Raw genomic sequence first — 23,063 nt, 5'->3', positions numbered from 1 at the left:
CTGGGTTGTTTATAAGAAGATCACAACTTTTGGGGAAAAACCAAACAAAACCCCCCTGCTGCATCTGATCTCAGTTTTCCAGGGTAAATGGTTACAAATAATAATAAGTACAAAACATTATGGTTTTATCATTTTAAGTTTAACAAAAGAAAGATTTGGCATGCAAGGAGGGTGACAGGTACTCAGCTTAACCAATTAAGATGGAAACACATCCAATGCTATAAATATGTCTACACACAGATATTTAGATATGACATTTGATCTTTATAAAATTAGTTTTAACTATATGGGAAGCTTGTGTCTGTTTAAAATCATTGGAGACAAAAAAAACCTCACTAAGTATCTTTAAAATTTGATCCTTTATCAACCAATTTAATTGCAAATTCTCAGAAGAGTCATTGTGTACTTAGAGATTAAGTGCTGTAATTTTGGGGAAGATGTGCTGTATTCATACGTGTCACAGTGCTTGAAACTTTGCTTTAAATATAAAAACTCGGCTCAACCTTAATGCAGACTTTGAGATTAAAATAAAAATAATTTGTTATTCACATAATGTGAAAACATTAACACGAAGCTATTTTACTTAGTATATGTTTATTCATATCCAAATTGGAGGCCCCAATTCTTTAAAGACTCATGCATGTAGTACTTATTACCATAAACAGTAAGTAAGCAATATGCTGGTAACACTCTAGGATAGGGGCTTCTTAATCAGAGGAAGTTACTTTATGGCACTGTCTCTGTTTATTGTTCATCTGGTTGTACTTGGTGAGTAAACCAGCTGAGTGGTTCTCAAGCAGGGGTACACACACTCCTGGGGTACACAGAGGTCTTCCAGGGGGTCCATCGACTCATCTGATATTTGCCTAGTTTTACAACAGGCTACATAAAAAGCACTGCTAAAGTCATAGACAATGAGTTGTTTATACTGCTCTATATACTAGATACTGAAATGCAAGTACAAGATTTATATTACAATCAATTTATTTTATAATTATGTGGTAAAAATGAGAAAGTCGGCCATTTTTCAGGAATAGTGTGCTGTGACACTTTTGTATTTTTATGCCTGATTTTGTGAGCAAGTCGTTTTTAAGAGAGGTGAAACTTGGAAGGAGAGAATCAGACGCCTGAAAGGGGTCCAGTAGTGTGGAAAGGTTGAGAGCCACTGCTAATCCAAACAAACGGTTACATTTGGCTTATTGTGCTGAATGAGCAAATGTATTAGAACAGATCCAGGGCAGTGGAGTTTATTGAAATTGTATTTCCGGGTCTGGCTGTCCAATCCTGCGGCTCTGTGGCAGATTTTAAAGGGCAATAAAAATATCAGAACAGATTAAATAAGGAAGATGGCTGGGAGGGCCAACACATTCAACACTTTTGCTGCTGAATAGCAACTTACTTCAGAACCTTGGGCAGGCGTCAGTGAAAGAGGCGCTCACGCACTAGCCCATCAATTGGCCTCTGGGAGAAAACATCTTAACTTTGATTCACTTCCACATTTTATGTTTGAGACATTCACCTAATATCTGGTGAGAGGTCTTCGCATTTTATGGATCTTCCATGCTGCAGCGAGTTACAATTCATAGTCTAAGTAGAGATTACTCCATATAACAAAATGGAGCAGATTATAAAATCTAGTCCCTGCAATCCTTAAATGAGTAATTTTGTGGAAATCCGTGAGACCACTCATGTGAGTCAGTCTTGCAGGACTGGACGCATCATTAGCTTCTTTGAACTTCTCGACCACAATGCAGGCTGGTAGATCTCTGTTATTTGTATTGCTGGACCCCACCATCTTAGGAGCTGCACAAACATCTAACAAATAAATGGTCCCTGCAGCAAAAAGCTTCCATGGCAAGCGACTGACACGTCTTGATTTGTGCCGTTTTAGTTTGTTGTTTTGATAAATGTCAGCGCCCACGAGCCAGCCCTGGGATTACCTGCTGCCGGCAAGCAGCGGGCAGAGCTGCTGACATTCAAGCAGTAGCTCCCAATCTTTCTTCCCTTCCCGTGACCCACGTGTTTGGAACGGCAACCAGGTATGGGACCCCTCTGGGGCACCGTGGCCCCAGACCCAGGCTTTACCGTGCTGCAATGACCAACCACTGCTCTGACCTTCTGGAGCGAGGGTGAAATATGGTCTGCCAAGAACTCGGGCCACGGGGGGAGAGATTTTCAAAAGGTGCATATGGGACCTTAGGATGCTGCTGCTGCAGACAGGTAACAGCCCTATCCCTTGGGGACCTTAAATCACTCTACAAATATCAACCTGCATGCCATCCCCCGGCGAGGAAAATAAGGGTAATCCTCATTGTACAGATGAAGAGACTGAGGCACAGAGAACTTAAATGACACATTCAAGGACACGCAGTGGCAAAAGCCTGCAGTCCTGCCTTCTTCTGCCTTGCTCTATTAGTCCCATTCTGTCTCTCCCCGCTACCCCCAAGTAAGGGTAGGTGAGACATTAAGGGGCTAGAGTGATCAGACACCCCACATTCAGCAATATTAACTCGGCTATGCCAGCTGGATGCTTTGTCCCCTGGTTTTTGAAGTGGTGTCCAAACAGCTGTACACAACTGCCACCCCCCTGCCCGTGTGATGGTGGGAACTCAGCTAAGCAGCTGCAGCCAGGGTATGTCACCATTGCTGTCAGCGTCAGCGAAACTCAGCCAGTTTCTGAGGATCTGGCCCCAGAGGTTTATACAAACGTTCTGCTCTGTTTTTCTGTACATTTGTGAGCAAAGGTTTTGTTCCTCTTCCAGCACAACTGCTCCAAAACGAATGGCTGGATGCTCTAGCCCAGGGTGGCCACCGTGAGCTGTATTCTGGTTGGGGGTGACCAGTGGAGAATTCCACTGCTGTAGGGGAACTCTCAGCTGTCGCAGCTGGTGGAGGTAACCTCCTCCACCGGCTGTTTTCCCCTCCCACCTCTGGTGCAGGGTCACGTCAGGGGAGGGAGACAGAGAGGAGAGTCACTGGCGGATGGTAGTGGTGTTAGAGCAGCTAAGGAGCAACTTTAACTGCACAGTCAGGTGGAGCCCAGAGAATCAGCTCGAAGCGTTTGATACCGGCGCTGTTGGAGGCAGGATACTGAAGTTTAATGGTTTTGTTTTGTTTTCCAGATTCTAGACAGTGAGCTCTTTGAATTGATGCACCAAAACGGAGACTACACCCACTTTTACTTCTGCTATCGTTGGTTCCTGCTTGATTTTAAAAGAGGTAATAACACTCAGAGCCTGACTCCCGTGTCGTGCAATGCAGAGAGCAGTGTGGGGTTCGGTTTTAGGAGTAGGAATGGTAAACAGAAGCTGGCATGGTCATGCCAGGGACCCTAGATATAATTCTCAATTTGTCTTCTAACAAATCAGCCCAGCAATAGCTCTGAAGATAGTACAAGGCACCTGGCACAACCTAGTCTTGGTTGGGGCCTGTAGGTGCTACCACATTACACATAATCCTCCATCCCAGGGCTGGCCAACCCGAGCCTGAGAAGGAGCCAGGATTTACCAATGCAGGTTGCCAGAGGGCCACAATAATACATGAGCAGCCCCCCCATCAGCTCCCGCACCCCACTCCCAGTGCCTCCCGCCCGCTGGCAGTCCTGCTGATCAGCACCTCCCACTCCCTTCCCGATCAGCTGTTTCATAGCGTGCAGGAGCAAGGGCACTACAGCCTTCGGGTGGGGGGTGGAGTAGGGGCAGGGCCTGTGGCAGAGACAAGGATTGAGCAGTGAGCAGCCCCCAGCACATTGGAAAGTTGGCCCCGGAGTCAATGCCTGTACAAGGAGCCACATATTAACTTCTGAAGAGCCGCATGTGGGTCCGGAGCCAGAGGTTGGCCATCCCTGCTCTATCCCAAACACGAGGATGTCCTCTCCCACCATTTAATAGAAGCGTATCATAACCAATCTCCACAGACCAAGACAGATTTCAGAGTAGCAGTTGTGTTTGTCTGTACCCGCAAAAAGCCCATGAAAGCTTATGCTCAAATAAATGTGTTAGTCTCTAAGGTGCCACAAGTTCTCCTGTTCTTTTTACAAATCAGGAGACGCTGCTTGCTGTGGAACAAGTCAATAGTTCATGTAAACAGACACACGCCAGCTTTCCCCAGAGCAGATGCTTAAAGAAATGTTAACACTCAGCTATGAAAAGTACAGATGTTCACATGTTTTAAGTGCGAGTCTTGCAAAGAAGAGATGAAAAAGGAGAAAAAACGAGATCCTGTCTGTGGGTTCTCTCTCTCGCTGGAGCAGATGGTGGGTGGGGAAGAGGATTCTGAAGGGACCCCCAAATCCTCCTCCAAAGAGGACCACAACCAAAACACACACTGTAGACCAGTGATACTCAGACTGAGGCTCGTGAGCTGCGAGTGGCTCTTTATCCCACATGATATTAAAACACTGTGTGATTTCATTAAGTTATTAACCAATCAGGATGCTTTTACTATCTTATTAACCAATTGTACTTGATACAAAATAATAATACTTGGTCTATCATTTTGCTGTGAGCATAATCTATATAAAAACAAAGTCGTTCCCCATCAGACTGTTTAAATGTGAATATATAGCACTATAGTAAATGAAACAATGAATTTGCATGACTTTTGGGTAATGTTAATGGCTAATTTAGCTCCTGAACCACTGAGGTCTGAGTCTTACTGCTGCAGAGCCTACGCAGTCACTGGGCCCAGGTGATCTGAGAGTTTTGAACTGTTAGAGCCAAACTCTGCTCGCAGGCATGTCGGTGGAAATCTGAATTAACCCCACTGCTTTCTATGGACTTGCTCCAGTTTCCACCAGCACCTGGTAGCCCTTAATGATCAGTTTCTGCGTCTGGTTTATGCCTCACTGCCTGTACCCACAACAACATTGGCAAGAAGCAGCCACTCTCAGCCCAGCAAAATACAGAAACTGCCATGAGACCTTTATGGCTTGTTCTTTGCTGTAACAATTCCTGTGCAAGCTTTTTTAAAGCCACAACCTCAGCAGGGCAGACAGTGCTTTCAAACCCTCAAGGAAGTGAGATTGTTTCTTGTTAATAAATAGTGAAGATTTAGGATTAGAAGCGCCAGTCAAAATTGGGGCCCTACATATTGTCCATAAACAAAGTAAGAGCTGATCCCTGGCGCAGAAAATTTAGGGCTAGATTTTTAAAAGGTATTTAAGCACCTACTGGGATTTTCAAAAGCACCTAGGTGCCTCAAGCCATTGAAATGAATGGGAAATGGGCACCTAGATACTTTTGAAAATCCAGTTAAGCCTCAAAATACCTTTACACATCTGGATCCTAGCATCTAACTAGACAAGACAGAGGAAGGGGAAACTGGAGACTGATTCCAGCTCTGCCCTTGGCCTGCCTGGGGACAAGTCACTCCACCTCTCTGCCTCACAGTTCCAGTCCAACAGAGCACACTGACTCACTCCTTTGTGTCTCGCTTGCTTGGGATGTGCGCCGGCCCATTGAGAGTATACACCTAGTGGCAAACTCATATCTGTTGTTACATGCCTGCACCGTGATCTGTATTTGCTTTGTATGTCTTTGTCTTTGTAATCTGCGAAAAAAATCTCGTTTACTCCCATAACCCCCCTCTCTGCTAGTTATATATTTCTTTTCACTCAGTTTCTAGTCTCCAGGGAACAGCCCAGTGCTGTTGAAATCCCCTGTGTTTAAGGGAACGTTTCATTCCCACCTCCCAAAAGGGAGATCTGTCGTTTTTTATTTTTCAATCTAGAAAATTTTTCTATTCATAGGAAGTTTTTGTATAAACAAAAACTCAGAACCAAAGCTAGCTTATTCTTTGACAGCGCACTGAGCCTGTCTAACCGCTAAGGAGCAGGTTTTGCCACCATGACTCATGTGAGTGTCAGAATCTGTCTCCTAGTACTGTTTGACCTCTGCCTAAGGCCCTAGAAAACATGTCCTTTGAGAAACAGAAATGGTCAGCTTGAATAATCAGATGCTCTTGTAATGTTTATTCCCATTCAGAATTGTTGTACGAGGATGTATTTACAGTGTGGGAAGTTATTTGGGCAGCAAAGCACATCTCTTCAGAACATTTTGTCCTTTTCATTGCCTTAGCACTAGTGGAGGTCTATCGAGAGATTATCCGTGATAACAACATGGACTTCACCGATATCATCAAGTTTTTTAATGGTAAGAAATGAGTGTGGTTTTTTTTAAATACCCGTTGATAAAAAGCAGCTGAATTGTGTCATTCTCCTCTCCTTACATTCTCCCCATTACTGTCTGGTGGGTTTTTTAGATCAGGGTGTGGGAAATAGGCCAAGATTTTCAAGTGACTAGTGATTCTGGTCACCATGTTTGGGTCTGAACAGGTTAATGGAGCTGTTTTCCAGAGGGTGGGTGTTCTGCACTTTTCAAAAGCTAGGACTCTTAAGAAGGTGTCTCAAGGTGGGCACCCAAAAAGCAGAGGAACCCAAACTCACTCCTCACTGGTGGCCACAGTTTTTATATGCAGGTAACCTCTCTGGTGGCCGTAGATCAGGGGTTCTCAACCTTTTTCTCTCCGAGGCCCTACCAACATGCTATAAAAACTCAATGGTCAGACGTATGGTTTAAGATTACCAGAGTGCTTTCCACCTTTATGTCTTGATCCTACAGACACTTTAAGCACACAAGTAACTTTCTTAATGCGAAGAGTCCTGTGGAAAGCAAATTACTCATGTCCTTGAGCATTTGCAGGATTGGGTCCTTACATGGCAGCCCTGCAAGAAGTAATCCCGCCATGGTACAATATGTCCCTTACCAAACACAGAGCTGCAGTGCAGCAGAATATGCTGCAAGGCAAGTCATGGCCAAGTGCTTTGCTGAATACGAGTTTATATCCTATGGAAGTTTAGCACGGTCTTAAAAGCATTCCTGAATTGGAGTCTAAGATTCTTATCTTCCACCATGAATCATTAAACTATTTGAAAAGAATTACAGTTATGAGATTCAGCCATAGATTTCAGCAGCCCTGAATCCAGTTTCGTATCTGCTTTAGCTGCTCTTATGCCCTGGGCCACCCGCTCCCTCTGCTCAGGGAAATTGATTGGACCAGCTCTTGTGGCAATATCTATTCTGGACTAAGGGTGCCTGTTTCCAATGTAGCTTAATCTGCTTCAGAAGTGGATTAAGCTAAACTGGTAAAAGACCCACCTTGACCAGAATAAGTGTCCAGATGCGGGGGGCTATTCAGGCATAGTTATTGCAGAATAGCTTATTCTGGAATAGGTATTCCAGGCACTTTTCCCATGTAGACAACCCCTGTTTCGTCACACATCACGGCTGCCATCTCTTGGAGAGCTACTTCATTGCGGTTCCAGTCTTGCCAGCACATGTTAAAGTCTCACTGAGTTCAGCAGAGCTATTTGCAGGCACCTTTGTGGAAGTGGGACCCTCACTGGAAGGTTTTGGTGGAACCTTTAAACTATATTTTAAACATTAAAGCAGCAAGCGTTCTGTTGCTGAGAAATTTAAGACTTTTACAGCCCCAAACTTTTTGGTCCTACAGCACGTGTACACATGCCTACGAGAGACTGAAAGCAGCCAGCATTCTAACCTGTGTAGGTACCAAACTAGCCTATACCTCCTCTGATCCCTGTGTAGGGAGTTGGGATTTTCCCTAGTACTAAAACTGAAACAAAAGGGGTTGTTAGCACTGCAGGTAGGATCTCTGGACCGTTAGCCCCCCAAGAATTAATCCTGGAATTTTTATGGCACAGTTGACTCTGCAAATCAACAGTCATGCAGTGCTTTCGATGGCTGCACGTATGTCTCTCACAGGCTTGCAGGAGCCTGAGTGCCTGAGGCTGGCAGGTACAAATCAGTGTCTGTCTCTCTCTTGTAGAAATGTCAGAGCATCACAATGCCCAGGAAATCCTGATGATCGCAAGGGGCCTCGTCTACAAAGTGCAAACGCTGATTGAAAACAAATGACCGCGGACCGAGCGGAACACGGGCTTAGTGCTGACTGTGGGACAAGGCATTTCTTGCACTGTAACTTCAGATGATGTTTTAATTGCATCTTCCATGTAATGTAGTAAATAGTCCAGAGATTTGTAATAGACTTTTAAAACAAACGAAATTTTCCACCACCAGATGATGAGGTTTGTGTTGGATAGTCAGTGTTATGCTCACTTGGTATTGCGAGGCAAAACTTTTTTTGGCATTCTACCCTCTCTGAGTCTCTAGATATTGTCCAGCTACATGTCTGAGATACAAAAGGAATTTTCGTTTTTGGAGTCATACATTGACCTATCAGACCCTTAACACACTAGGAAGATTTTGTGCTCGACAGAAACTCCCTGGGCATGCAGACTTAAGGCCCCCAATTCAACGCCCAGTGAAGTCTGTGAGCACTGGATCGGGATCTTAGACAAGAAAATGCCGTAGAGCTCACCTAGGATACGTGAAAGGATGCCCCAGCTCCCAAGAGTGTTTTGTCCATATGGTGACTTTCCATCCTGTTATCTAGAACCATTTGTAATCAGGTTAGAAATCATGCCATTGAAGATATAAAAACACCCTGCCTCCGAGAACCAGAGAAGCCAAGCCCGCTTACTCAGAAAAATCCTGGTCAAATATCTTCACTAGGCCAAAACATGAGAGGTGTTAAGCCCCAGTGACTCCTGGCAGTATACCATTAGCTGCAGCATATCTACAGGGACCATGCAAGTCAAGTCAGGTATGCTTAGGCCAGCCATCTGTTTCAGCCTTTACTAGAAGAGGAAAGCTAGGATTAAAATCTGAGGGGGCAACTTGTAAATTGCTTCCTCCAGAGATACAAGATGCTACATCATTCCTCTCCAGATTGTTTGCTAACAATTCAGTGAAATTGGTCTGAGAAGACATTAAGAACAATTTTCAGTGCCCACAGCCCTACTTCAGCAAAACCCCTGAGCATGTGATTAAATCCATCCCTGTGCTGCTGACCACTACACATCTGCTTAGCTTTACATTTGTGCTTACTGTGGTGCTGAATCTGGGCCAGAAAGATTATAGTCTCTTTAGAGTAGGAGCTGGCTTTTTGTTTTTTGGACAGGGCCTAGCACAATAGAGTTCTGGGCTGGGGACCCAAGGTGCTACCACAGTATAAATAAAAGAGGCTCCAGCTATCAGGGATACATTTCTGCTACCTTTCCCCACACTAAGTAGTCAGTACCTTACTCTGAAAGTATTCCAAGGTGGCAGAATCTGGCCCTATATAGTTTACACTTGCAGGTTAGTCAGATCTTGAAATCTGGCCTAGTGCATAGGAAATTAAGCCCCTGCTCGTGTGGTTGGATCTCCCACTCCTGCACCTATGTGGAGTGGGGCAAGTGCAGGGATCTGCAACAGGAAAACTGAGGGCAGGAGTGGGGCTTTAATGTACTGTAGAACCTCACAAATACATGTCCCCTGGAATTTGTACATCTGACTTCTCAGAGAGCTGTAGGACTGCATGACTTCTGAAAAATAGAATCCAGGCCATCACTAATTCCCATGTAGGTGTCAGCATTTGCCAGATTAAAAAAGTGTATTTTGCTGGGCTTTATTTTACTGCATTTGCTGTGGCTGGAATGTTTCCATGTAAAGATACAGTAGCTCTCTCTGTCAGTCGCATGTATTCCTGAGGTCCTACATCATTCATTTCCATATCAGGCTGAAGTTTATAGTGGTGGCACAATACTTACACCTCCTCCACTGGGGTAAGGAGTTGTGACAATTTAAACCTGCTGAGGAACTGTCCTCGGGCTTTAGTTTGTAGTGTCAGTTTGTTTATATCTCCACAGTGTCACCACAGAGATTATAGTACATGCCTAGATCCAAGACATACTGTGAGAGTCTTCAAACTGATCAGTTAGATTGAAAGTTTAATGATGCAGCAGAAAGAGAATTATCACTGTGCCAGCATGAGATAAGATGTGATCCTAATGAACATCCAATGAAGTTACCCGTTGATTTCACTAGAACAGGCACATGGGCACTTTTTAAAAAAAATCCAGAAGCGCAAGTCCCACTGACTTGCCATGAGACTTGTGCTCCTAAATCATTTGCGCACTTTTGAAAATTCCATCCTTTGCCAACGTGCCTCGATATTAAAGATGATTAAATCTCTTCCAAGGGAGCTATTAAAATGAAATTTAGTCCTGAACCAAAGCCCTGAATCCAAATACCCTTAAGTTGAGATCATCTTGAGAGTCCTCTTGAAAATTCTACTCTCGAAAGATAAGACCGCTGGCGTGACGTTGCGCCCATTACCATCATTGGTGAAACTCCACCTTGGACTTAGTGAAAACAGGGTTAGGCCAACGCTAAGCCCTTCTGGAAAGTGCACCCATGACATATGGGTCTATCTTAGATGATCATTACTGGATTTCTCCTAGGAAGGGAATAAATCAGAGTTGTAGGTTTGAAAATACAAAAGAAAAACTCTACCCAAATTTCAGCATTAGAACTAACAGGACCAGAGTTAGAAAAATACTAAACATTCAAGTATTAGTATTAGACCAGTGACTGTTTGTTTCACTTGCATCTTTTACACAGTATAAATTGTTTGGTAAACCGATGCATTTCTGAAACAGGTTATAATCCACAAGTGGCCCACTGTGAAATTTGAGGCACATTACCCTCAGTTAAAGTCTGTGCAAAGATACAGACTGAATTATGCCAAAGAATCAGTACAGGACACTCATTCCTCTTTGTTATATTTTTACAAATCAAGAAAAATAAGTTTCAGGTTTATAAAGACACAACAGACTTTTGTATCCTTAATATTATGAGACTATACAGTATCTCCACCTTGTTATACAATAAAATGGGTAGAGGCCCTTATTCTCAGATGTTTTTGAAAAAAAAACAGTAAAAGATGTTTAAATATAGAATTGAAGATGTATAATAAATCTGTAATGTGCCCATACCTCGTGAAGTTAGGGGGAAGTCGCTTTTAAATTTGATCCACTTTCTGTAGACCTTTGACTTTGACAAATGAGGAGTTGTCATTCATGCCTTACTTGATCAAGCTATCCAGAAAATGGTGTGTTCAAAACTTTCTTGTTCAGTCAAAAAAAAAAAATTTTTTCCCCCCAGAATATTGTTGCAACAATGTCCTGGCTCCACTAGTCTGTCTGTCCATCTGATCTGTGCCATTTGTATAGTTTCTTGGGCCCTTAAGAGGACTGTCTGTCATTTCAGATACACCCAGATATCATGCAGTCAGTTACCACTATCAACTTTCATGTGACCTGAACTAAGGAGAGAAATGAGAAGTTTTAAAGTGACCTGTTCCTTTTTGATTTCACAAAATAGGGCAGAGGAAATTCTCAGTGTATTTTGAAAGGCCTCTCCGTCTTAATTTATTGCAGGATGGGTTTGCTCCCTACCCTCCCTTCTAGCCGATACATAAAGATCCCCCTCTCCTTGCTGATTTTCTATGGGAAAAGCTGCTGATTGCAGGATTGTGCAGTCTTAGATTTGAACCATCCTGACTTTCCCCAGGGCTTCATTCTCTTTGCAGAATGATGCATCAGCTGTTCAACAAGAATCCATTCTACACAGGTGGAGACGGCGTTGTGCAAAAGCATGTCTCCTTAGCAGCAAGCAGACCTGGGCAAGAAATCCCGCTACTGGTCCTTTGAAATCGAGGAGCAGAGCGTCTTCCCAAAATGCAGTTCATTAGTGTTGAAGGGAGGTGCACTCAGGCTCTGCAGAGATAATGTGCGAAGGGGTCAAAGTGACAGGTATTTAAAGTGCTCCTGCTAGCCAGTAGCACTGCTTAGTTCTTGTACCTGGGTTTTACTGAATTCATAGAACAGGGGATGAGGAAAAGACAGTGGTTAAAATAAAGAAACCAAATCAAAAAGGTTTGAATTAAATGTTGTCAAAGTGGTAAACAGGTCCTTTCTAAGGCCAGGCATGCTAAGGTCCCTTGACTAGTCTCACTGATTTTAGTGGGATTATTCAGGTGAGTAAAAGCAGCTGGATTTGGCCCTAAAAGGTGTTAAGACTATGCAATGTGGTGTTGTGGTTATTGAAGCAATGAGTTTAAAAGGCCCAAAAGTCTCTCTCTTAAAACAGTAGGCTGCCTTGGGAAGATACCATTGGATCTATGAAAGAAAAACAAATTGAGTGCAACAACCAACTTAACGATTGTTTCTTTGAATTCCTGGGATGCAGCGTAGCATCACTTTCAGTTCTTTGCCTGCTTTCCCAAGCTAACAGGCTTCATCCAGGAGCAGTTCATTAGATCTAGCTAGCCATTCGTTCTGTGCTGGTGGCCAAACACACTAAAAGCTGCACCTTGCATTTTCATGACAAAGAGTCATCAAAAATTGCATACGGTTCAGGTGTATGCAAAAGGTTAGATGGGCAGAGGGAGACTTTTAAAGGGGAAGGAGCCCTTTTTAAACCTATAACTCAATGCCCAAATAAAAGGCAATTGAAGAGAGAGGGGAACAGTTACCATCCAATAATTTGGGAACGCTCAAGATTAAATTAAATTAATTCTGTTGCTGGGGTGCTAAGCCACCTAAAACCACTATTATTTATAGCTTGGTGTCAAATTGTATTATAGACCAATGCATGGTTGCCAGAGGGGCTTACCAAATGCTTTGCAGTTTGTGTATCTGTTTGTTCTTTTGAAAGGCGAAAACAAATTCCATTAAAAATCCTGCCAGGAGAAAAAAAAACTCTCCAAGAAACCCAGCCTGAAGAATTTTTGTTTAAAAAAAAAATGCACTATTTTTTGTTTGGAATGTACTATACAACTCTTTACTATGTAAAAAAAAAATCTCTGCAAACATTGTTGTATCTGTTCTGCATAATTGTATTTTATGACTATTGTGCATTGCCTTATTTATTTTTGTCAGGAGCAGATTATTTTTCCTTTATTGCTCAAAATTATTTATCTTTAAATGTAACATATGAATAAACACATATTGTCAAGGCTTTTTTGTGAACTTTGGTCCCATTTAACGGGCAGGATTTAAAAAGCTGACCAGAGAACACTAACCTTATGCTTTATGTCTGACTAGTAAGTGATATGTAATTAAGTTGCTGTGCATAATCTGTGCAGCCCTTTTCAAAGTAAGTAGGTCACCAAATAGATTTTTAAAGGTTCCCTGAATAACTTCAGGCATTAGCCAGTGTATGCATTCATTATATATAACCACACACACCCCACAACAGACTGTGTTGCAGTTAAGCAATTGGGATTTTTCCTTGGACTGTAATGGGAGTGGTGTTTAGGCTGAAGGATTTTTCTACAATTTTAGGGCCTGATCGCACCCAACATTAAGTCAACAAAGCTAATGAGCTTCCATGAAGGATCTTTTTCCTCTTTAATTGTTCCCTTTACTCTCTTTCCAGTGGACTCACTAATGTCTCTTCCAGGCTTGCCACTTCCGACTTTAAAACAAAATCCGAACTCTTTATTCAGTCTATTTTTTCTTCACATTCCCATCTAATACCCCATTTATGTTCCTCGCTAGTGGCTTTGTTCAGACTGCCTTTCCATTTTTTAACCATACCTTGGTCACACTTTCTAATTAAAAGTAGTGTATAAAGGGGGTAATAGATGGACTCTTAATTGATTAGCCATTTACTAACCAAGTGCTGAATAGGCTGCTTATAACCATCTACAGCAGCTTCTACTGAGGTATTTATAACCATCAAAACACAGCCCTCCAATGTCCAGTTATTAATCATTTGTTCACCCTTACACAAATGGAACCTTAATATAAAAAGTGTGACCAATAATTTAGGTGCAAATAATCTTTCACCCATTTAATCCCACTTTTCTCACCTTGCCTTCCTGTTTAGGGGAATGCACTAATGCTGTCTGAGCTATAGAGCTGCTCCCCACTGAGGTTGAGTTTTACTTCCCCTCATTTGGAACTAGCGGGTCTTTTTGATGAGCTCCCTCTTTTATCCAACGTCTGCCTTTTGAAGACTTTCGAGCTCCACCGCTAGTTTTTGGTAGGATCTCAGACAACAGCGAGCTCACACTGTCGCACTGGCTCACCCGTAGCATTACTTCGAACTAAGAGTGTAGCTTCTTGTCTCATCTACAATTAGCTGTTCCAAGAAGCAACAATTTAAAGGTGGTGAGAAATTCTTTATGATCTTCTCAGTTGGTAAAATGCCACATTAGAAGTCAGTAGGTGAAGTCACCCAATATTATTAGAATTTTTTTGCACCTTGGATCTTATTCAACACCGTGCACACATTATCATTCTCATCCGGAGGCAGGTAATGTAATGCTATTGTATTTGTATCCATACTGATCGTACCATGTGCTCCCCTTCTCGCCTCTCTCTGTCTCAGGATGTAGTGTGTTTTCTAAACAGAGCCATTGCTACTTGGGTTTGTCCATATCAAAGTACCATAGAGGGGACTTTTAAAGCCACCTTGTTGATAGTGAGGCTGTAACTGGAGCTTGCATGATGGCGCCATCAGGCCGTCTTGCATCCCAGGACCCACCACTAGGGGCTGCCCTCAAACCAAAGACGACGAGACATTTTTCAACCAGTAAAGTGATTCCCTGATTTTTTTTTTACATGAGAAACACTAAGTAAAACCAGGAACTTTAACTCCTCTCCTTGTCCCCGTCCCACTCGCCCCCCCCAAAAAAAATCAGCAAGGGGATTAGCTTCGTGGCCAGAAGGGACCATTAAACTAGTCTGACCTCCTGCATAACACAAGCCACAGAATTTCACCACGGTATCCCTGTACTGAGCCCGATCACTTGGGTTTAACTGAAGTATAACTTGTGTTGGGCGAAAGAAACACAACAGCTGGGGGCGTGTGGATCTATGTGTTTTGCTAGAAAGCTGATGATTATTATTTTGGGATCTTTACAGCAAAGAACATTCTTTCCTGTAATTCTTTCCCGCTCAGACTTTGTTGTTAAACAGTATAAGGCCCATCAACCTCCAGTATCAATCCACTTATTCTAAAATATTATTTTTCAAACTTACCCACCCAGCCAATTACACAAAGGCTGTTCCCGATAGAACTATACTAGACACAATAGCCTTTATTACTGACATTTTTCACATTTTGATCAGCTGGGCTAAAAATCCACAAGGCAGTAATTAAAGTAGATACACACAGTATGTACTGCAGGCTACTTTTGTGTGCAGTCTCTCACGTACAAAGTTGTGCTCCCACAAATGTTTCTAGAGAATTCAGACGACATTCATGTTACGAACTGTAGAACGCAGTAGTGTAAAAGTATCCACACATAATACTTCTGGAGTGCCCATGCCTTAGCAATCCTGTTTACTCCACAGGAAAAAAATAATCAGTTTTTCTATGCATGCTTAGCCTTAAGACGCTCCACAGCTCTGTTAAGTCACTAGACACTGAGAAGTGCAATATTAGGATTTATTTGTCCTACAGGGGACAAACTTAAAAAAAAATTTTTTGCTTTTGCATAGTAATATCATGGAGAACAACACAAAATTTATTCCAAATAAGAGATTTTTTCCACAATTCATTCCTACCGGATTTTCTGCCTGCCACCAAGGACTGCACTAGTAAGACACTGTGTTGTCTACCATGTAATGCCAGCATTTAACTCCCTCTGGGGGTGAACATGGGGAGACAGATACCAACTCTTACACAGGGAGGAAAGCAGACGTATTTTCTGACACACGCTCGCACTATGCTTTGCCATCTCCCACCCTGGCATTAAGATCCTTATGCTGAAAACAAATGGTCACAACTAAACTAGTGAGCACAACTGCAACCTGTCACAAAAGCCACACAGCTTTAAGATCTGACACCATCCACCAAACTAGCAGGGCTTTAAAGTCCATTTTTAATGTGTTCCTGGATATAAAACAGAAGAAGTGAACACTCACGCTGTGCATTCCAGAGAGGAAGCCTGCAGCAGTCCACCCTACATTGTGAGCCAAGAATGGATTAGGCCCTATATAATTTGACGACATTTCGAGAGCATTGGCAGAAGAGAAACAGCCCTTTCTCATGCCAGTGGGAACCAATACTGGATGACTTGCCTATTAAATAGCATCTAATTAACCAAATCCACTTCAAGCTAACAAGGCGTGCTGAAAATAGAGTAACAATGTTGCAGCAGAAAGGCCTTTGTTAGAGGTTTAGAAATCAAATGGGGCATAATTAACAGCATCTCAGAAGTATGTAGGCCGGGCATGGAGACAGGACCCAGAGGTCTGGCCAAGGGAGCTGCTGATACTGTGAGGTCCTGATAAAATACAAGGGTAAGCTTGGAATTGCACCTATAACTAAACAATCTGTGAAAAGCAGGGGAAGCACCTCAACGCTAGCGCAAAAAACAGTCCTGTCCTGCCCAATAGCTAGAGAGTCTTGACCAAAAAGCCCAGGATCTTCCTCCTCCCCCCTGCCCCACAACTCCCGATTTAAACCTGAACTCGAATTCAGCCCCCTCACTCACCAACAGCTCAGAACCAAAACCCCAGACTCAAACGTTCTCCCAAACTTTGAGGAAGTTCAGAGGCATATCTGGATGCTGAATCCCCATCAGAGGGGAAAGGGGCAGGTTCGCTGCACTGCAAATGCATGGCTATATAAGTTCATACTCTGTATAGCTACAGGCACACCCTGGAGATGGACCCCAAACCACACCATTCAAATCCAGAGTCCGAACACCCCGACGTGTAGAGATGTTTGAGCCTTAAGCTTGAATAGACCCAAGCTAGCTAGGAGCCCAGTCACAAATCCCCCCTGCCCCCCAGGCAAGCGGTGTTAAAAGGGGACACCGATATTCTCTGAATTTAGTTAAAATCCCAGGCTGCCTTTGTGGCAAGAACAAAAGCAATGAGTCGGCAGGCAGCCAGTGCTGCCCTCCTCCAAACAAACTCCGAACAGGCCTTAGCAGGGAACACACCGATGTCAATCACATGGCTACTGGTTGGCAGCCAAAAAGCTTCCTCCAACTGGCTAGCTCTACTCACGTGATCCAAATTCTCAAGCGATCCACTGCGTGAGAGGTGCCAAACAGAGCTGGGACTTGGTTCATCAGGGGAGGGCCTGATTCTGATCTCACACGGGATAGAAATCAAGAGCCACTCCTTCTAAAACACCAGCGGATTACTCTGGGCCCAGAGATCAGAGCCAAACTCCCACCGCTAGCTTGTCTCCGAGGGTATGCGGATGCCGGACTACATCAGGAACAGTGCTTGGGAAACGGACGTGTGCTGTATTAGGTTAAAACAGTGATGAAGGTTTCATGGTGACATTTTTCACTCTTCTAAAGAACGTTTGGCTCAACATGGTCAGCTCACGGTCATAGGCTGGTGCTTTTGTGAAGCCTTCTGGTTCCGTTTTGTGGGCCGGGGACAGATAGCAAATCTGAACTTGAAACAGTGCTTAGTCTAAGAAACCTCTTCTCCCATCCAGGCTGAGAACTGAAGTTCTCTAAGTAGCCTCTTTCTACCAGTAAGATTTGCTCCCCCCGACGTGAGTCTGACAGCCCTGCTCTCCTGCTGGATGGCCTTTGCGTTACTACGCATTGATAACCCCCCACTATGCACACGTCAACTAGCAGGCTGGCTGCACCATGATTCGACAAGGATCCAATGGGGAGGAAATAGCCTTTTTAAAATAATCCCCCAAAATAAAGACTGGGATTTTTTGAAGAGCTCCAGGGAGTTGCATGCCTCTGCCCCATTGTAATTCAATGGGACAGAGGTGCCCAATTCCCTTCAGCTCCTTTAAGAATCCCAGTTCAGTCCTCAGATACTCTCCTCAGTTTATACAGGCAGATGGGGGAAAAGCCAGCCTCTAAATAAAGAACTTGTACAACTAGGATGAAACATGGAGACTAGAGCACCTGGCAAGGAGTCCAGATGCTACCCCTGAAGCCACCCTAGGATCTGGGAGTCCGGGCACTGCTTTCCCTGTGAATCCTCATGCTTCCTGGGGCTTCCACACCACGCAGCCCTCGTGTGTGGCAGAACAGTGCCATGCTCATCCTGCAAGATTTCCCTCTCCGGGGGGAGGAATCCAGGCCAGGCTCTTGATGATTTTTAGTTTGACGTAAACATTCCTTTGAACCAGGGCTTGAAAAACACACCCATGAACCCAAGGACCAGGCCACTTCTTAGATCAAAATACATTAGGGCCCTGAGCTATGGACCTTCCCAAGCCAGGCCTTGTCCATTTCCAAGCCACATCCCTTCTACTGATTAACTACCCCCCGACTGGACTCTGAGCGGCTGGATAATGCTGACACCCCCAACACATCCACCTTAGCAATGCTGCCCCCACACCCCCGAGGGCACACAAGTGGGGCCCCAGCAAATGGAGCCAGTCATCTGTTTCCCTTCCTTAGAAATATTCAGAGATTTGGAATGAACAATAAATACTGTCCCAGGGCCTGCACCCAGTGCAGATGCTTCTACTTTCCTTTCCGTGGTTCTGACCAGGGACGGATTTTTAGCCATATCTAGGCGAACACTGATCCCCTGCTGGAGGGCTCAGACTTTCAAGGGTGCCTAAGGGATTTATTCAATAGGATTTGGGTGCTTAAATCATTTAGACTGGTGGCCTAGGGGTGGGCAAACTACGGCCCGCAAGCCGTTTTAAACTGGCTCATGAGCTACACCACATGGCTTGGCCCCACTCCAGCCAGGGCGCTGGGTCGGGGGGCTGCACCATGCGGCTCCCAGAAGCCGCGGCATGGCCCCGCTCCAGCTCCTACGTGCTCCAATGGGAGCTGCAGGGGCACTGCTTGTGGATGGGGCAGCATGCAGAGCCACCTGACCGTGCTTCTGCATAGGAGCCAGAAAAGGGATGTGCCATTGCTTCTGGGAGCTGCTTGAGGTAAGCACTGCTTGGAGCCTGCACCCCGAGCCTCTCCCCACACCCCAGCCCCCTGCCCCAGCCGTGATCTCGTCTGCCCTCCAAACCCCTCAATCACAGCACAGTGCACCGCACCCTCCTGCACCACTAACCTCTCATCCCCAGCCCCACCCAAGCCCGCACCCTCAGCCAGAACCTGCACCCCTACTCCAATTTTGTGAGCATTCATGGTCTGCCATACAATTTCTATTCCCTGATGTGGCTCTTGGGCCAAAAAGTTTGCCCACCCCTGCTGTAGCCTTTGATTGTAATGATTTTCTCAGTGGTGGAAGCTGTCACTAGACAACTTTGGAGACCAAAATTCTTGGCCTATTCACAGAACAGAGAGCAGCAGCAGAAGCATCCATGTATGAGCCATGCAAATCACTCCTGACCTTGAAGGGGAATAAAGTTACCATGGTCCATTCAGTCCTGGGCCCCTCAGCTGATGCTGCCAGCAAACAATGCCAGTTCTGGTGAATTTTGCAATGCCAACACCTGTCTACCAGCTACTGGAGCGAGACCCATCTCACTCAGGTCACCAAACGCACTTGCAGACACTGACGTCTCATGGTGGGTATTTTATTTCCTGTACGCTCTATGACGACACACAGAATCAGCCACTTTTATGGGCTTGGCTAGATCAGAGGTATTGGTTTAAGTTATTCTGGCTGTGGTCCTACTAATTGGCAGATTGAGAGAGGGAAAAAAATCCCAATAACTAACTACATGACTAGGAACATAATTTTGAGAGCGCTTCACCCTGGTCATTCGCCCAAGAGACTCAAACCCAAGTGATGTCACGATGCCAAAAAACCTTGAACAAAAATTAAGACTGAATTGCCCCTCGTGACCCTTCTAATGTAGGTTTCCCAAGAGACTACAGGATGTGCTAGCGAAGATACAGGCAGTGCCTGTTATACCCTTATAGGCTGCTAAGATTGCATGCCCTGAGCTCACCTGGCAGCAGGCAGCGAGGGGAGAGGTGAAAAGTCAGAAATGTAGCGAGTTCGTTTCCACTCAAGGCGTCAGGAGGACTTTTACCATTGAAACCTTTCACACTCAGAACCGTATTGTGCCTTCGGGCACCAGAAACTTTACTCCCAGAGAGAAACCCTTCTCCTCGCTCAGAACACATCATGGCCTCATCCATCGAGCCAAGTGAACAAGGCAAGAAACCAACAGAACATTGCACCCCCTGTATTCAAGGATCTCAAAGCACTGTACAGACCTCCCAGGCGGAGGGGTGAGTGTTCTGTCACCCAGAGGGAAACTGAGGCACGAAGCGTTGAGGAGACTGGCTCAAGGATACACAAAAGTCAATGAAAGAGCAGGTGGCTGAACCTAGGCTTCTCAGTCCTTTGGTCTAATCACGACGACATGCTCCTGTGTAGCCACTGCACTCAGGTGTTTGGGGCAAGACACATCCAAGAGAGACATTGTAAAGTGTCCCATACAAAGCCCCAAAAGAGCATTAACTCCGCAGGGCAAGGGGAATAACCATGTACCAGACCCGCAGGGTCTTAGAGAAAATCCCTTCTGGAGCAGTACGTTAAACCATCTTCTGAAGCAACAAAAAAAGTGCCTTCAGAAGAGGCTTAACTGGGGGGTTCCTTGTACCTCCCCTTAACAACACCCTGTGAGATCATCCCCTGTGGGAGACCCCCCACAGGTATGCCATTCTGCACTGGATGTTCATGCCCCGAACCCTTGGCACATCAGTCACCTGAATGAGGATTTCTACAGACTCAACTACCACCTCATTCTAAACAGGTCCCCGCTTCCATATCCAGGTGACATGTGACTCGGACGGAGCCAGGCCTCCTGCTTGTGGAATTGACTGTGCCCAGGATAGCTTTAGCCCCTCGGATGCTCCGGTTTGCAAGCCTGGCATCAGGAGATTCTGTTACATTTAAGTGATCTGATAATATCCCACCACATGGTCTTCCACAGTCATCACCCAGCTGTACCTGAGCAGCATCTCTTGGGTCTCATGGGTACCACACAGACCCTCCAATTACTGAAACCATGGGGATCATCTTTGACCCGGACACAGTGTTTAATAAACTAATAGCTGGCTTTAATATAGCACTTCTAATCCATAGATCTCAAAGCATTTTACAAAGGAACTCAGTGCAAACAGTCCCATTGTATTGGTGAGGAAACTGAGGCACAGAGCGAGAAGTGATTTGCCCAAGGTCACCCAGCAAATCAGTGGCAGACCCGAGAATAGGACCAGTTCTCCTGAGTCCCTGTGCAGTGCTCTATCTACTAGACCACACTGCCTCCCTCCAGGTATGCATGCCAACCAGGCTATGGACAGGCTAAACATATCTCCCAGGCCCTGGGGTGTCCCAGTCCTTATCGTTCTATGTTCCACGCTGCACACTTTTGCCACAATCATCCAGTAGATTTAACTGAGGACCCAAATTCTGCAACTGCGTCTTCATGGGCCAACCCCGTGCATAGCGCCCTTTTGGTCTGTCCCTCCCAGATGCTGTTAGGGGTAGAGAATCTGAGGGCTGAGACCTACAACTGTGTGTTAAATATCAGGCACCGTTATGGCCTGCAGAAATAGTGGCAAAGCAGCAGAGACAGCGGAGCATACAGAATGCTAGCTCCTTCCCTATCCATGCGATACAATGAACACAGTGCCCACAGATATAAGGTCCAATTCTAGGCACACATACTTTATAGTTATATATATATATATATATATATACACACACACACACACTCACACAGTTGATGTCTAATGGCAGAGTTGTAACCATTAACCTATCACCTATGTAAGGTGAGATTTAATGCCTGTCAGTGTTAATAATCCTGAGACGGAAGTGGAGCTGATTAGCAGAGGGAATCACATTACAATAATGTCTAAGAAGGAACATATACAGCCACCAAGGAAAACAAGAGGCTGGAGCCAAATCTTTTGAGGAAGCGACCAGAAGCACAGACAGGGCCTGGGATATTGCGAAAGGACAAACACACGCAAACCACTGGCTTTAAGACAGAGCACAGAACAAATGACCTAGCCCCTCAGGAGCACAGGCTGTAGTCACTCTCCCAGGGCTCCTTCAAAATGAAATAAATAAAGTGTTTAACTCACAGTCATTCTCCTCCCAGTCTGCCGCGGTAGCCAGGCTTCTTTGATGAGCAGAGCCCCAGAATAAGCCTTTGAAAACAAGGTACTCCAGAAAATCCAAAAACCACTGAAGGAAGTCGGAGTTGGGAAGCCATTTCACCCCAGACTCCAATGGAGAGAGGCCCAGACAGGAGGCTGCACTGAAGTTTGTTAACTGTAGCACATGTCAATACTGTGCTAAAGCTGCAGTTTAGCAAGTCCGGGGTGTCTGGCCTCAGCCAGGGCACAGCATGGTTTTGGGAATCCACCCTCAGGTTTCTCTTTCCTCCTTCCAACCTGATCAAACAGGGGCTTGCTGTTGTAATTGACACAGCTGCTAGGGACGCTCATTACAATGAGCACAGCCTGCACCAATTTACACACAGCAAGTGGCTGGATTGCCTGACACCCTTGAGTGTTTTCTGTAACACCTTCTCTTTCATGTGTGGCTGGCGGTGCAGAGGGGATGGCAGCAGGTCTGGAAAATCCTCAGCAACATTCTGTTGCTTTTGTGCCCTGCCCTGGCTGCGTATCACAGGGGGTGGCAGCAATTTCCACCCAGGAGTGCAAGTCAGGGAGCAAAGAGAGAACACACCATTCTTAAGGTGCTTACAAAGCAGCATTTGCCAGGGCTGGCCCTTGACCTAGCAGAGTTCCTGAAGTCAGAGATATGGCACCCGCTGCTCTCCTGCAGAGCCTTATTTCTTCCCCTAGCTTGTGAGTTGCTATTTGAGTGCCGCAGGTGTCCAGAGCCACCCGGGGGGGCAAGTGGGGCAATTTGCCCCAGGCCACACAGGGGCCCCCACAAGAATATAGTATTCTATAGTATTGCAACTTTTTTTTAATGGAAGGAGCCCCTGAAATTGCTTTGCCCCAGGGCCCCCTGAATCCTCTGGGCAGCCCTGCAGGTGCTATGAATTCGGTGGCCTAAATTTAGTTCTCAGCAGTCACCATCCACATCATGAAACTTCTGGCCACATGTGGCACTAACTGGCAGGTTTCTCAGCAGAGGGGCGGAGGATTCGGGAGCCCAGGCTGGTCTCTCATCCCCGAACGCAGCCTGGGAAAGCCTGTCTCCCAGCTGCTTGGGCTGTCTCTCCTCAGTGCTGCTCAAG

General features: G+C 45.1%; 1 protein-coding gene across 4 annotated transcripts in view; it reads left to right on the top strand.

Moving 5' to 3' along the window:
* SGSM2 (small G protein signaling modulator 2) overlaps nucleotides 1-12,333 on the top strand; it is a 132,816-nt gene extending 120,483 nt beyond the window's left edge. For 3 of the 4 annotated variants that reach the window (XM_050929145.1, XM_050929143.1, XM_050929142.1), the window contains 3 exons: nucleotides 3,123-3,219; nucleotides 5,985-6,152; nucleotides 7,849-12,333. In XM_050929145.1, the coding sequence (XP_050785102.1) occupies nucleotides 3,123-3,219; nucleotides 5,985-6,152; nucleotides 7,849-7,937 (354 nt within the window). In that variant the 3' untranslated portion in view covers nucleotides 7,938-12,333. The remainder of the gene's footprint in view (nucleotides 1-3,122; nucleotides 3,220-5,984; nucleotides 6,153-7,848) is intronic. The other variant, XM_050929144.1, reaches the window with a different exon arrangement.
* Nucleotides 12,334-23,063: the final 10,730 nt, after the last annotated feature.

The sequence above is a fragment of the Gopherus flavomarginatus genome, chromosome 19 (genome assembly GCF_025201925.1).
Source record: "Gopherus flavomarginatus isolate rGopFla2 chromosome 19, rGopFla2.mat.asm, whole genome shotgun sequence".
NCBI lineage: Eukaryota > Metazoa > Chordata > Testudines > Testudinidae > Gopherus > Gopherus flavomarginatus.
Note: the sequence above shows the minus strand (reverse complement) of the source record. Positions and strands in the feature narration are given on the sequence as shown.